Source organism: Mesoplodon densirostris, chromosome 3 (assembly GCF_025265405.1).
Source record: "Mesoplodon densirostris isolate mMesDen1 chromosome 3, mMesDen1 primary haplotype, whole genome shotgun sequence".
NCBI lineage: Eukaryota > Metazoa > Chordata > Mammalia > Artiodactyla > Ziphiidae > Mesoplodon > Mesoplodon densirostris.
Window position 1 is genome coordinate 125,931,838 of NC_082663.1, and position 15,326 is coordinate 125,947,163.

A 15,326-nucleotide genomic window follows, 5' to 3' on the forward strand; every position below is an offset into this window, starting at 1 on the left:
TACTTTTTACTTGATGTGGATTTATTTAATAGGTCCCATATTGGACTAGGTAGGAGCCCAGGTCAACTCATTCTTAGCTCTGAGAACAGAGTTCAAAGGATCCTAGGTATACCATAATTTTCATAATTAAGAAACATCCTTTTATAGCAATTTTCTTTTATTGGAAAGTTAGGGCTGCCTCTTGCCCTAGAAAATCACTAATCTAGAAATGATTTATTATTGTCCTGATGTAGTTAACCCATTAAGGCCAAAGTTTGACCACTTTAAGCCAGAACCTGTTACACAAAACAGGGACAGACTGGCTACAGATGGAAGGAAGAGGATTCAAGACCAGGTGCCATAAGGCTAGGAATGCTTCCCTCTGTTATGGTGCTAAATACAAGGGCTGGACCTCAGAGACCCTGCGGATATCTGGTAACTAGGGTATAATGAGTAACATCTTGCAAAGAACATCAAACTGCAGAACCAAAAGAGGTGTCTAGAATTGAGATGACCCAGATAATGAATCCAGCAGAACAGAATCCACCCTTCTAACACTCAACTTTTCTAGTTTCCTTTGGTGGTGGTCCCTGTTTACTGATCATTTACTTAGCAAGGTACTGCCCTAAGCATATATGTATGTGTATATATATGTATATACATATGCATATATATACACACATATATATATATGTGGATATGTGTGTGTGTGTGTATAAACACCTTTTAAAAAATTCGAACAATCCTCTTTTTCAGAGCTCCTCTCTACAGATCATGAAGTAGAGGCTTGGCTAAGTTAAAAGACATGTTAAAGCTTACACAGCCAGCAAGTAGTAGAGCTGGGTGAGAATTTTAAGCTTGTTGGACTCCAAAGAATCTGCTCTTAACTATAATGCCAATGTCACACCAAATGCTAGTCACTAGAAGTTATGACTTTTTTAAAAACCATATTGCGGGCTTCCCCTGGTGGCGCAGTGGTTGAGAGTCCGCCTGCCGATGCCGGGGATACGGGTTCGTGCCCCGGTCTGGGAGGATCCCACATGCCGCGGAGCGGCTTGGCCCATGAGCCATGGCCGTTGAGCCTGCGTGTCCGGAGGCTGTGCTCCGCAACGGGAGAGGCCACAACAGTGAGAGGCCCACATACCGAAAAAAAAACAAAAAAACAAAAAAAACCAAAAACATATTGCAAGGCCACTTGCCTTAATATTTACTAATACTTTACGTATATGCACTTTGAAATTTAAATGGATTTTTCAGTATCTGTAATATCATAGGATACGATAGTTGTATTTTATAATATTCATTATCACAAAGACATAATTATGAAAACAAAAAACGTCCATGTAGTATTTAAAAGGACCTCGCCTCCCACCTCAGGGATGCTCATACCATACTTTGGGAACCCCACATTTTTCTATGCTGAACCATGTTTCTTCTGCCTCCTTAGTGGATAAGAGGCATTATAGAAATGGTGCTACACAACATATGATTTATCGAGGCCTTTCTGGTGATTGGTGTTTTTCTGAGGCTATTTTGAAAGATGGCCGCTTCCTACCCCAGAGGTGGCTGCACTTCAGAGACGATAAGCAAAAGGGTCCCAGCTTGTACAGTCTGCTCAGTGCTTAGGGCGGTCTGGTGGAAAGTAACTGTATAGATATCAGTTATCATCATTCTCATGATGACAATGATTATTTTACATATGGTTGCTTTAAGGGTGAATGGCACGGTCTCATTTGTATGCCAGCATCTGTCAGGCTGTCACACATCTGCAGAATATAACCTCAACTGTGCTATTAATATGTCCCTTTTGCATTCTCCCCAAGGCATCTGTCTCCTAAAATGCCTAACGAAACTCCCCTCCCTCTTGGAGGCCTAGAGGCAAAATCTGGAAAGCATGTCACCTAGACTGGGGACAGCAGAAGCTCAGCTGAGACTGAGCAGATTTCTGGCTCTTGGAATAGATGTCAAGGGAGAAAGGGAACCACCACCCACACTCGTTCTGTTAGCAGCTGCACTTCCAGGCAAAATCTGTAGGCAGATTCTCCTAGGCTCAGACAGTATGTCGCGTCTGCTCTGTGATCAACAAAAGATGCCAGTCACGGTCTTAATGGTCAGTTCTCAGTCTCCATAATCACCACGACTGGCTTACAGCTGCATTCTCTGAAAAGCCTTGGGGAACTCTGAAAAGCCTTGAGCACTCTTCTGTGGTGAAGGTCAGGTGACTGTGTACCTAAACCAGGTCTTTTTACTCATTTGCAACAGCTATACTACATTTCCCAGCCTGCCTTGCAGTTAGATGTGATCATGTGACTGAGTTCTAGCCAATGGAATGCACACTACTTTAGAACCTGGCTCATAGGAGTCTCCCATGTGTGGTCAATCTTCCTCTTTTGCTGTACAGATGCAGATAAGCATGGTGACACTGGGGAACCACAAGATGGAAAGAACCTGAATCTCTGAATCACTCATTGGAGGAGGCTGCCTGCTGATGGAGATCATCAGTATTGGACTTTATAAGAGAGATAATCTTCTGTATGTTTGAGCCATTATGGAGTCTATTTTATATCAGAACATTCAGAGCTGTACTGTAACTAATATACACTTAAGGTGAAATTGCCAGCTTCTATTTCATGATTAATTATCCACTGATAGCTCCACTTTGGTGACCCACTAATATTTCAAACTTGACATGTCCAATCAAAATGGTACTTTCTGTATGTCAGAATATTCTAGGTACTGGGATACAGGAATGGATCATACAAAGTTCCTTCTGTCATAAAATTCACATTCAAATATGAGGAAACCCAAAATACACAAATAAAAAAACGAATTTCAAATAGTGATACATGTCATGAAGTTAACGGGGATAGAGGGTTATTGGGGATTAATTGGGAGTTAGTGGGAGGAAGTGCCTCTGAGGAGGTGACAGGAGACTGAAGTCTATATGATGACACATAGTTAGCCATGTGGACTCTGGGGGCAGAGTATTCCAGAAAGAGGGAACAGCACATGCAGAGAATGGAAGTAAGAACAAGGTTTATCCAGGAACAGAAAAGAGGATAGTTGGCTGAAGCAGAGTGAGTCAGGGCAGACTGGTATGACAGGGTATCGAAGAGGGATGCAGGGACACTATCATGTGAAATCTTGCAGTCCAGAATTAAGAACTTGGATCTTATTCTAAGTTCAATAGGAAGCTACCAGCGTGTTTTAATCTGGGGAGGAATGATATCTGAATTACATGTTGAAAGGTCTACTCTGTTATGTGGAACACGTAGTGTGTAGGAGAGCAAGAGAGAATGGAGACTAGACAGTAGATTATTGCAGTCACATAGGTAAGACAACAGTGGTCAGTACTAGTGTGGGTCGGTAGAATGGAGATGGAGAAAGATGAGTTGATTTGAGATATATTTTAGATGAAGCAAAGGCAGGGCTCACAGATATTGGGTTGTGGGGTGGGGAGGCTGGTGAGTGGGAAAAAAGATCAATATTGACTCTTAGGTCAGTTGCTTAGCTACCTGGATGGTGAAACCATTAACTGAGGTTGGGAATTCAAGTGAAGAGTCAGGTTTGTGGTAGGATGGACCACATGATAGGTGCTGAATAAATGACCAATTTTTAATATTAAATAGAAGGTCAGTATAGTAGGGTGAGAATACTGGGTCAGATACTCATTCAGCAATTGTCTTGACTTCTCTAAATTTTAGCTAAACAGAAGATAATAATACAACCCCATAAAGTCAATATGGGGTTGTTATATCAAATATACTCTTGGCAGGTAGAGACTGAAGAAGTGTGATGGGGACATGAGCATTGCTAATAAAGTTTGGTTTTCTGATCTGGATGCTACTTATCCAGGAGTACTCTGTCTATGAAAATTCATCAAGTTGGACAATAATGATATATGCATTTTTCAAAATGAGATTCTATGCATTATAGTCCCAGTTCAGTGCTTGGAATTCAATAAATGGCAGCCATTATTATTTTCATTATTATGATACAATGAAAGCCATCTCCTGTGTACCTGTGGTCCATAATGTCCATATAGGCCATTTGTGAATCCATTAACAAGAGGAAGGAACCCTATACTGAACTCTAAGTTCTGGTCTTATAGTTGATAAAGTCAAATCTAGTTGTAATTCATGACACATAAATGCCTCTGCATGAAGGGATTGACTCAGAGTTCTAATCCAGAGGCAATCCTGGTCCACTACTTGTAATTCAGTACTTCCCTAACTTTGTTTGGATGAACGAGTATCACAGATGCCAATGTAATTTAAAAGGGAACAGTTCTCCACAAGCCCTAGGTCTTCAATTGTGATTGCCCCTTTCTATTCCACTTTCCCCCAAGCTTGCTCATACCTGAATACTCTTGATTCAAGCCAACTGGTTATTGGCCCCAAAGAAAGGATACTAAAACTTTGATTGGTTATTTCAAAGTTCCATAGGTTAATCCTCAGGTCATCAGCTGACATGTAGGTTTCATAGTCGCTGTTGACTGATATGGAGTTGATGTGATATGTGTGTGCATTGGCAAATACTCTTCGCGGGGTGGCCTCCACCATCAGGTCCATGGGTCTCAGGACAGGCACCTGGAATGCAAGAGAAACAAATCACTTCAGAACCAGAGCTCTTTACTAGGAAAAGAGTGTGCATGTTTATGCCCTTTATTATCATATACAAAATCATGACTACATCAAAGGAGCTCTGAGCTAGAAAAGGAGATTGATAAATTACATGTTGTTCCTATTCCCTTTGGTTCCTTTTAGTTTTATTCCTTCCTCAAAAATGTCACCATCCCTTAGCCCTGATGGGCAATTTCATCCTTTATAGATTCTAAGATTTTTTTCAAGTGGCCCTCAAAGTGGCCTCATCTCAGGGGAACTTAGAATCCACTGTGGGGTCATTAGCTTCCAGAGCTGTTGTTCCAGATTGTTTGTTTTTTAACCATGAAATCTATTTTTGAAATGAAGTTGTAGGAAAATTTTAGAAACGTCTAGTTCAACTGAGATTAAAATTTGTCCTTCATGGCTTTGGAGGTCTAGACCCCATCCTGGCTTTATCCTCAATCCTTAAGGGAATTTTGGGAAAGCATATAATCACCCAAATTTCTAGTATCCCAAATTCAGCCATTAATATATAGGGCACCCATTGACATCCTTGGTTTAAACCTGTTGTGTTGGAGTACCAACAAGGCAGTGTCCACTTTCACATCAAAACTGTCCTCATTTGGACAATAAATTATATGGTCCTCTTACTGATATATGAAGGATAATCAGTAAATATTTGTTAAGTGAGTACGAATATGTGAGTAAATGTTACCTTCCCCATGGGTCAGAGAATCAGGCAGTTAAATATAGTTTTGCACACAAGAAGCTCTTCCTGGCAAATAGGAACAAAGACCCACCTCTGTTCTGACTCCCTCTTTGAATTCAAGGGCACTTCTGCCTACACCTGAGTGAACTGGCTCCTGAGAAAGTAGTGGGAAAACTAACGCCTCAGAGGAGAAAGACTAAAACACAATGCAACAAACACAAAACACAGGCCTGGCCCTTTAACAGAAATGAGAAAATAAAAGCACCAAAAGCTATTTTCTTTTCAGGGAAGTCATCTCTTGCAACTGAGCCCTGATTTGATACCAGGTGGTCGATCAAGACTTCAAATTCTGGATTTCTGTCAACCCAGTGGGTGAGGGGAAGAAGGCGGAGACAAAGGTTAAATTTTGTGGAGTGCAGTCACCTCAACAATATAACCTTTTACAAAACAGAATTCTCCCAGCTCAGTCTTGAAGGATTTTGAGGTAGTTTTTAAGTTAAATGAACAATTCAGAGGAATCACAGAATTCTATGCAAATGTGGCAGTGGATATCCTGGAAACCAGAGGAGCTTGATATGCGGATGTAGGAAGAGCCAGGGGTCCTCTGAAAACCAGCAGTGGGATGGGAGGGAAAGTCTTTGAGAGCCCTCCACCCTGTTCTGGATAATGGTTCTATAGTATAAGCCCAGGGATGGCAAAAACTAGGAGCCCTGGGTTCTGACCACAGATTCGCCCCTCACTGACAGGCTGTGTGACCTCGGGCAATTATCCTGCCCCTTCTGGGCTCTGGTTATACTATCTGAAATACTCACTGTGCCCTACTTATCAAGAAGGTTGGGATCTGTTGAGATGATTTGCCCTTCAGTTCAACATCCCACTCACCCTTTCAGCAACATTTCCTTGAGCTCTGTACAAGGTCCTGGGGGGGTTCAACTGGTGAACAAAACCAGACACAGGTCCTGCCTTCATATGGCTGGTCCAGTGGGTAGAGTAGGTACAAAATCATCTCATAATAAAATGTAGTAAGTACATTTTATTTGTAGTAAGTACAAAAGGAGAGGAAATAGCATTAAGAAGATTTAACCTGGTCAGGGAGGTCTGGAGAAGTTTTGCTGAGGAAGTATAAATTGGTTGCTTAAAGTATGAGAAGGGGTTTACTGGCCCAGGAGGGGAAGGAAGAATGCTCCATTCAGCGAAAAAAAGAGCATGTGCAAAGGTCCCGTGGTGAGGGTAAGGCAAGAATGAAAGATCGATGGATGGGTCAATGTAGTTGAGACAGAGAGTGATGAGAACCATGGTGGAAGATGAAGTGACAGGGCGGGTAAGAGGCAGGCCCCAAGAAAGATTTTTGCCATAATCCTAAGAGAAATGGGAAGAAATCAAAAGATTTCCAATGATTCTGATATGGTCAGGTTCAAAGTTTTGATGAGATCATTTCTGATGTAGAGTGGAGAACAACTTAGAGGATGAATGAAGCAGAACTTTGAAAAGGAAGGTGATATACCATCGAATGCCAAATGAGGGTGTGTCTGAGTTAAGGCTTTGTAATGGATAAGAAAAGTACCTTTGCCCTTAGGAACTCTCCTGCAAATATTTATTGGGCCTTGACTCTGCGTCAAACATTCTTCATACACCATCTCAGTAATTGTTTCAACAACTCTGTGAAATAGATACTAGTAGTACAAAATACTATTACAAAGAGAAAACTCAGGCTCAGAGAAGCTAAGTCACTGGCCCAGAGTTGCCCAGCTATAGGAGGCATAGCCAGAATTTGATCCCAGAGTCTATCTGACTGCAAATCTAGTGCTTTTCCCACTGTATCACACCACACTCAAAGAGCATACATGGTAAGACATGATAAATGCTCTGTAAGGGATATGAGTACAGTGCCCATAGAATTTATGGAATCAATAGGATTATTGGTAGTAATAATGGTAGTGGTAGTCATAGAATTCTGTGGTTAAGCTGCCTCTAGAAATCTCAGTTCGGTGCTGTAGGTGTTCATGGTATTTGAATAGATCGTCTATTCCGTGTGTTTTCAGAGACACGTGCCTGCTCTCGTGGTTTGTCATAAAGGAACTCCCCACCTGGAGCTTTTGAGCCCTGCCCAGCCCCGCAAGGTAGTAGAGCTCAAAGCAGGCTCCCCAGGGCTGTGGAAGAAATGGAATCTGTGAGAACTTCCTGTGGCTTCTCCCCAACTCTTCCCTGGGCCTCCTTCATTACCATGCACTGTCCGCAGAGGCTTCCCGTGGCTCTGGTGGCAGGGAAGGGAGCATGACAGCCAGGATAAAGAGGCATCACCAAGGGGTAACTGCCAGCCCAGAGCTTCAGTTTAATGTGATGGGCCTGCCTGCTAATTCAGGCTGACATATTGCATGATGTGGCACTTAATAGGGAAGCTCCGGGTAGGTATCTGGGGAGGGAGCGCTAATGCTTTGCCCAGATAAGGCAGGGGATGAATGTCACTCATGATATTCCAACACCATTCCCATGCCCAGGTCAAGGCTATCCACTGCCCAGTGACATCCCACACAAGAAGGAAGAGGGAGGTAAGGCAGTTCAAGCTGGACAGGATGACCAGTTAAGAAACCCTGTTGAGGGCTTCCTTGGTGGCACAGTGGTTGAGAGTCTGCCTGCCAATGCAGGGGACGCGGGTTTGTGCCCTGGTCCGGGAAGATCCCACATGCCGTGGAGTGGCTAGGCCCGTGAGCCATGGTCGCTGAGCCTGCACATCCGGAGCCTGTGCTCTGCAACGGGAGAGGCCACAACAGTGAGAGGCCCGCGTACCGCAAAAAAAAAAAAGAAACCCTGTTGGGATTGTGTTTTCTACTCCTCCTCCTGGGGCCAGGCAGGAAGAAGAGTGGGACACAGCTCCTTGAGTTCGGCCCACAGGCAACATTTGGGCTTTCCCTGTAAGATCATGGAGGGCTTCCTGTAGTAGCACCCCTGCCCTTTAGCCCTCTCAGTAGCCGACCTCACAAGGAAGACTCCTTGTTTGCCATTTTACAGGAAAGGTGAAGTATCCTGTCCAATGTCACACAGAGAGGAAGATGAGGGGCTCAACTTGGACAATTTGGTTCCTGCGTGAGCACACGTAACCACTGTTACAAATGAAACTCTTAGGTTGAAATATGAGAATGCCATTTCTGAAAGCTCAGTAATTTCACGTGGTTCAGCCTAACAGTTTGAAAGGACTGTGCCATATGGATGTGACATTGAATCACGGAACACTGAATCTTGGAAGGGCCATGAAAGCCTCTTTCAAGGCTGTCGTGTGTGTGAGTGTGTGTTGGGGGGGCAGAGTGGGAGGCCATGGTGTCTAGGCCTTACCCTCTTCATCATTCCTGGTAATATGTTTGGATTCTCAATCAATATCTTGCTTAAATAACTATTTCTGTGGTTAAGGAAATTTTGAGACCAACTGGCCCAGACAGTTCCTAAATTCTGCAGATGAGGAAATCAGAAGCCCGAGAGGTGACATGCCACGTCTATGGTCACCCAGTTGGGGTCGCCAACACAGCCTGGGTTTCTGCCACTCATCCCAGAGCTTCCCTTCCTCTGCCCCCCCGACAGCAGGTGCCTGAGTCATTCTCCACAGAACCAGACAAACTCCAGGATCAAACCAGGACCTTTAAGTGTTAGTTCAAACCCTCTTTTCTGAGCTATCTTGGCAGTGGCCGTGGGCCTAGACTCAGCCCTGAGACAAGGCTGGTGCTGCATTGTGCTTGCGAATGAGAATGGGGATCAGCCCTTGGCCCTCGGAGGGTACAGGTGGTTCTGGACTGCAATGCTGGAATTCATGTCCTTCCCTCAGGAGCCTCATACTCCTCCCTGACCTTGATTCAGTTTCTGCTCATCACCCGGAGCCTGATTCTGAAGGATGAGCACCCTGGCCTGGTTGGCCAGATAATAAGCATCGTGTTAGAGTATCAGCCGAATAATGTCCCAGGGCCCAAGAGAGCAGCCTCAGAGTCTAACCTGCCACGGGGCTTACAGAGCTGTGTCTCAGCTAGGGTATTAGTGGATGAGAAGAGCCCAGAGCACCCCGTGGCTCCCTCCCTCACATCACTCAGGGCTCTGTTCAGTGATCACCCCCCCGAGAGAGGGCTGATCCCCCACCCACCCCACCTCGCATAGCACAGCCTCCACTCACCATCCTCTGACCCAGCTGACTGCTCATAATGTTAAGCAATTCATCAGTGAATCCTCATCAGTATCCTATCATTTAGCTGGGTGGATAATATGATCTCTGCTGCACAGATGAGGAAACAGAGGCCAGAAAGGTGAAGTAATCTGTATAAAGTCACACAGCTCACACTCATGCCTGGCACTCCCAACTCTGGAGTCTAAGTCCTTGGCTGCTCTGTCCTCTGGGCTTGGAGGAGCACCCTCAGGTGTGTGGGAGAGATAAGTACGCATGTGGATGTCTCACTGCAGGTGCACTGCCCAGGACAGTGTCAGCCAAACGGGCCCCATGTCTGCTCGGGGAGCTCAAGGGGGACCCCAAAAAGGAGAGGACTAGTAAGTGAGCAGGAGGTGAAGGGTTTATCGGAATCCACCAGGCAGAAGTTGGGGGCAGGGAGGGGAGGAAGCTGTGCTCCAGTCAGAGGGACCGGCGTGTGCAGAGCTTGGAGGGGACGGAGCAAAGCGCATGCGTGCAAGTGTGTGATTCTGTGTGTTTCTGGGCGTGGGGGGGGGGGGGCGGTCAGCGATTTTGTTACTCACACAAAACATGGAATCAATCCCTCCTCCATATCAGACATGAAGAAAACCTGAGCTGGGTGAGGGTGTGGAGGATGGACGTCATGCTATGTGAGGTGGGGTGAGGATGGAAGGCCTGCCTCCCTCAGGGGATGACACTTGAGCAGAGAGCTGAATGGAGGGAGGGCGCCAGCCATGTGGTTTTCTGGGAAGAGCATTCCAGGCAGAGGAAACAGCAAGCGCAAAGGCCCTGAGGTTGGAATGTGCTTAGAGGGTAGATGGAACATTGAGGATCCTTTGTGGCTGGAGAGGAGTGAGCAGGGAAGGAAAGTGGTAGGAGAGGTAGGATAAGTAGGCAGGGCTGCATCACAGGTCTAACTGTGGGGATGAAGAAGACTCAGGGAGGTGCAGGGAGCTGCCCAATACTGATCCCCCTCCGTGTTAAGAAATCCCCTTCTCCTTGCTCTCTTTCCCTTCCCTCTCCCCTCCTTCTGTCTCTCCCCACCTCTCTCTCAGGTTTCCTCCCTTCCAGTCTTTCTCATTATCTTTCCTGCCTCTCCTCTTGGGAAATATAAGATCATCTGTCACCTCTCAGAACCCATTTACTAACAAAATGAATGTCGCTGCCATTTGGCTTGTTTGGTGACCACAGTGGTGATGCGTCACAGCCTTCCACGACACCTAAGCAGGTGTTGGCGGGTCACGAAGCCCCCTTCAGAGACATACCATGAAAGAGGAGCAGAATCCTGGAAGCCCCCGAGGCCCCCACTTTAAACGACACCTGTGAAAATGCACAGCAGGGAGACAGGCTAGAGGTGAGGGCTCTTTACAGAGGAAAAACAACAGCTCTGCTCACCGTGGCAATATCCAGTGCCCCTGTAAGTTGACGGATTCAAGGCAAGAGTCTGAGAGAGAAGAGACGGCCGGACACGAGCTCAAGAAAAGAAAGATGGAGCCATGGAGAAGGAAGGAGAGAGGTGTCCATCAGTACAAGGATGTGAATGGATTTCAGCAATTTTGTAACTCTGGGTCAAATCTGATGGAGTTCAGCAGACAAACACATGAATACCCTTGGAATATTAAGTACAAGCAACATAATCAACATGAAATTTGAAGAAACTGCTATCAATTTTTTTTTTTTTCAGTACACGGGCCTCTCACTGTTGTGGCCTCTCCCGTGGCGGAGCACAGGCTCCGGAGGCGCAGGCTCAGCGGCCATGGCTCACGGGCCCAGCCGCTCCGCGGCATGTGGGATCTTCCCGGACCGGGGCATGAACCCGTGTCCCCTGCATCGGCAGGCGGACTCTCAACCACTGCACCACCAGGGAAGCCCAAAAACTGCTATCAATTTAAATTCATGCTTGCTCCCTATCTCCTTGTCAGTATTCAATAGATGCTCTCCACTGCCGTCCCCAATAACTGAGATTACTCTGTATTGAGACTGACAGGACATATTCAGGCCATGGTGTTACGGGGGTTCCATGTCATCAGTTAGTAAGTTCACATAGGAATGTTATGACCACACACTGGCCCCAGATAAAACCTTCCATAAACATTTATTAAGCATTTACTACGTGCTGGGCAGTTACCACACAGAGTTTCCTTATAAAGCTTAGTGGGGGCAGAGAATACACAACCCTCTACCCACCCCTTCTTGTTCATAACCAGCCCTTTTGGGAAGCTGAAACCATGTTTGTTTGATCTAGAAAAGAAACAGGTAGGAGCTGTCCACCTTTCCCTTGGTGCAGGGAATCCCTGACCCTGGTGCTCTGGGACCACAGGTTCAAGGCCTGGTGGGGAATCTGGGGTGATAATACAATTCCATCTAGAGGCCCTAAATGGTCTCTAGACCATTTCCAATGGAGGAAAGGGTAGAAAGTTCCAGATTTCAGCCTCACTTCAAGTTTGCCACCTTGCCTTTCCTGGGCTTTCTTCAAAAAAATATCCTCTGTGACTCTCCAACGATAATTACTGTAGATTTGGGATAAAGCCAATAGCTAAAGAGCATCCAGACTTCACTGCCAAGGAAGAGGGAGTGAGTCATCTTGAAGATGGGAGAGCCAGTGGGGTCCTGCTATAAATATCCCTGTTCCAAAACAACCCAGCTTAGCAGTGCAGAGCAGCTGTCTTCAAACAGGAGAATGTAATGACTTCCCAAGAGCTATCTGGAACAGTTTTAAAGGAAACCACTTCTCCATCTCTAACTTAATATAATTTCCTTCTTAAAATCAAATCATGTCAGGACATACCCACAGCCTAGGTTCTCCTTCTCGCATTTGGAAAAGAAACAAACCTTCCCCATCCTGAATCTTACTGTGGGGCGCTATCCAAGGTATAAACACTTCAGGGAGGGACTATCAGACGACACCTTTAATCAAAGCCCCACAAATGCCCCGCCCTCAGCTCATTATAATAGGAATTTCTAATCAAATTTTACTTCTTATGTTTAATCATTATTTGTCAGAATTGCATGTTTTATGTTGTTTTGGTCAATTGTGTTCTATTAATAATTTTAGAGACAATTAAATCCACAAGAGAATTTTAAACTCTTACAGTCATACAGTCATAGGGAGGGGAAAAATCTTCCTATTTTTCATTGTAGAAATGATAAAAAAAAAGCAGGTGCAGTGAAAGTGCAGTGGGGGGAGTGCAGTGAAAAATACGTAATTAAAGAAGAAAAAGGAACAACAGAAAGTTCTGACTTTTAAAGAACCTGTTCATTATTCTTTTAATGGATATTGATGGGTATCCAGTTACAATGGTATTTAAATTCCATGGGATGCATTAAAAAGGTGATATAACAGTTTTATTTTAAACTGCCTATGTTTAAAATACTCCTGAAATCACATCCTTTATAAGTATTTAACATTCTGATGGAAGTGATTAGTTGTCTACTTAAAAATGCTCAAGAAGCTATGTGGCTTTTCAAAATTCTTCTAGTGGGTACACAAGCACAAAATTTGAAGTTGCATGGTGTTAAAGAGTTTTTAGAGTCATACAGACCTGGGCTTGAATCTTGGCTGGTCTATTTACCAACCATGTGGCCCTGGGCTTCTTACTTCATCTTTCTCCATTTCAAGGCTCCCTTCCACAATGTTAGAGATAGCAGCTCTCTGTACCTTTGTTGAGAAAATTTAGCACATGGCCTGATACATACCATCTACCAAAGAGACATTTCTGGAGAGCTTACTTTTGCCAAATTGTGCTAAGCTGTATGTATACTGTATGTATACCATGTTACTGAATCTTCACAATGACCTTAAGAGGTGGATACTAATATTGTTCCCACTTTACAGGTTTGGATCCTGAAGCAAATGAAGGGGTGAAACTTGCTCAAGGTCATACAGGTACTTGGAGGTGGATGAACTTGACCATCTGGCTCGAGCCCCTATGGTAGTTATCACTAGAATCCTTCACATTAACTTTCAATTGTCGAAAAAATGGTCCATTCTGAGAGACTGCCTAGGGAAGATTTTCTGAATTTTTCTATAGGCTGTGGGGTTTAGGCATCCCTTCCATCCACCCTAGGGATTTCAGTCATGATTATAGAACTTAGCAATGCTCAGGAGAAGTGGCCAGTGGAATGATTGGTCATTGGGTAGCAATTAACTTTGTTGGGAAAAAAGGTGGAAGGCTTTTCTGGTTGGGAGTTTTCCTAATAGCTTCTGTCCACATTGTCATGAAAACCATGTACAATATGGTCGTTCATCCAATTATCAAACCAACCTGGGGGGCACAGTCTGGCATTCTGTATACCCATTATCAGAGGGTAATTCAGTGTAACAAACCAAATCGAGTATGTACAAAGACTGTCAAATAAAATAAACCACTCACAAATTAAATTACTTCCCATTTTCAGTGGGAAGAATGCCAGTCATTTTTCATTTTAAAAAATATGCATCTTAATTCCATTTTTTAAGAACATGAAAAGAAGCCTTTAAAGGCGTCTTCTGCTGTCTGTATTGAGGTTCATCTTCCCTAGGCCCATCTCTCGTGGTCCTGGGGCATTTTCTCTCAGAGAATTAATGGAGCATTAAGCCTCACCCTGGTCAGAACACTTGTTTCCTCCATGGATCAACGGTGGATGGAGCTCAGAAAGCAGGAGTGAGAGGTTGGCTCCAGTTTACAGAGACATATCAGAGCTGTTGTTTCCAGAATGAAACTGCCACTCAACACCACCCCGCCAAACCCCCAGGGAATCCTATCCAAATAATATAATTTTTAGATTTCCTGGATCACACCCTTCAACAGCCTCAATATGTCCCTGAGTTCTTTTACTGGCTTTGTCAAATAGATTGAAATAAGCCTGAGAGGAAAAACCCCTTTGGACCAAATCAGGCTTTGTGCTTCAGGGTCTTAAATATCTTAGGATTATATTCTTCGACAAACATTTATTAAGTGCCAGTCGCTGCTCTGGGTGGTATGAGTACAGGGTGAACAAAGCAGATTAGCTGCAGCACTTAAAGTCTAATAGGGAAGAAAGACATTAATGACTGGAGGTAGACACATTGTTACAAACTGTCACTGATGCTATAAAGAGATGTGTATTGTTTCAAGAGAGGAAAAAATATTCTTTCATTAAATGAAACAGGGGCTCTAATTTAGATTGGGGAGTTAGGTACATTGCTTTTTGAAGAAGTGATGGCTCCTTCAACCCCAAAAGCAGAGCCATAAGCATTGCTCTTCACTGGGGGTCAAACTGCCATCTGACAATGTCTGGAGATAGTTTTGATTGTCACAATGGGGCCTATACTATTGGGTAGAAACCAAGGATGATGCTAAAAGCCCTACGATGTACAGGACAGCCTCTAGCCACAAAGAATTATCTGGCCCAGAGATGTGGGGATATATGTCTATGTATAACTGATTCACTTTGTTATCAAGCAGAAGAAGCTAACACACCATTGTAAAGCAATTATACTCCAATAAAGATGTTAAAAAAAAAAAAAAGAATTATCTGGCCCCAAATGTCAACAGTTCTGAGACTGAAAAATCCAGTTCTTAAGGAAACCTTTCTGGAAAGAGTCTAAATCAAAGGTGGATAAAAGAAACCCAGTATTAACTTCCACAATAGGCAGCAAAAAGTTTCAGTCCATAAAGATGTTCTGGTTTAAAAAGTCTTTATATGCACATAAAATATAGGAAAGAGCGATCATCCATCTATCTATCCATCTATCTATCTATCTATCTATCTCTCAAAGACTTATCCCTTATTGCCAGCTACAAGAATAACACACAACCCATCAAAAAAAATACCTGGGGAATTAATACATATTTTTTAAACCCAATGCATCAAAGATGGTTTTTATGGCAGACTAACAATTTCATGCTCT

At 44.1% G+C, this 15,326-nt stretch overlaps 1 protein-coding gene across 2 annotated transcripts in view; it reads right to left on the bottom strand.

Annotated features, from left to right (window-relative positions):
- PPP2R2B (protein phosphatase 2 regulatory subunit Bbeta) overlaps positions 1-15,326 on the bottom strand; it is a 456,765-nt gene that overhangs the window by 55,962 nt on the left and 385,477 nt on the right. For both annotated transcript variants that reach the window (XM_060092035.1, XM_060092036.1), the window contains one exon: positions 4,391-4,568. In XM_060092035.1, the coding sequence (XP_059948018.1) occupies positions 4,391-4,568 (178 nt within the window). The remainder of the gene's footprint in view (positions 1-4,390; positions 4,569-15,326) is intronic.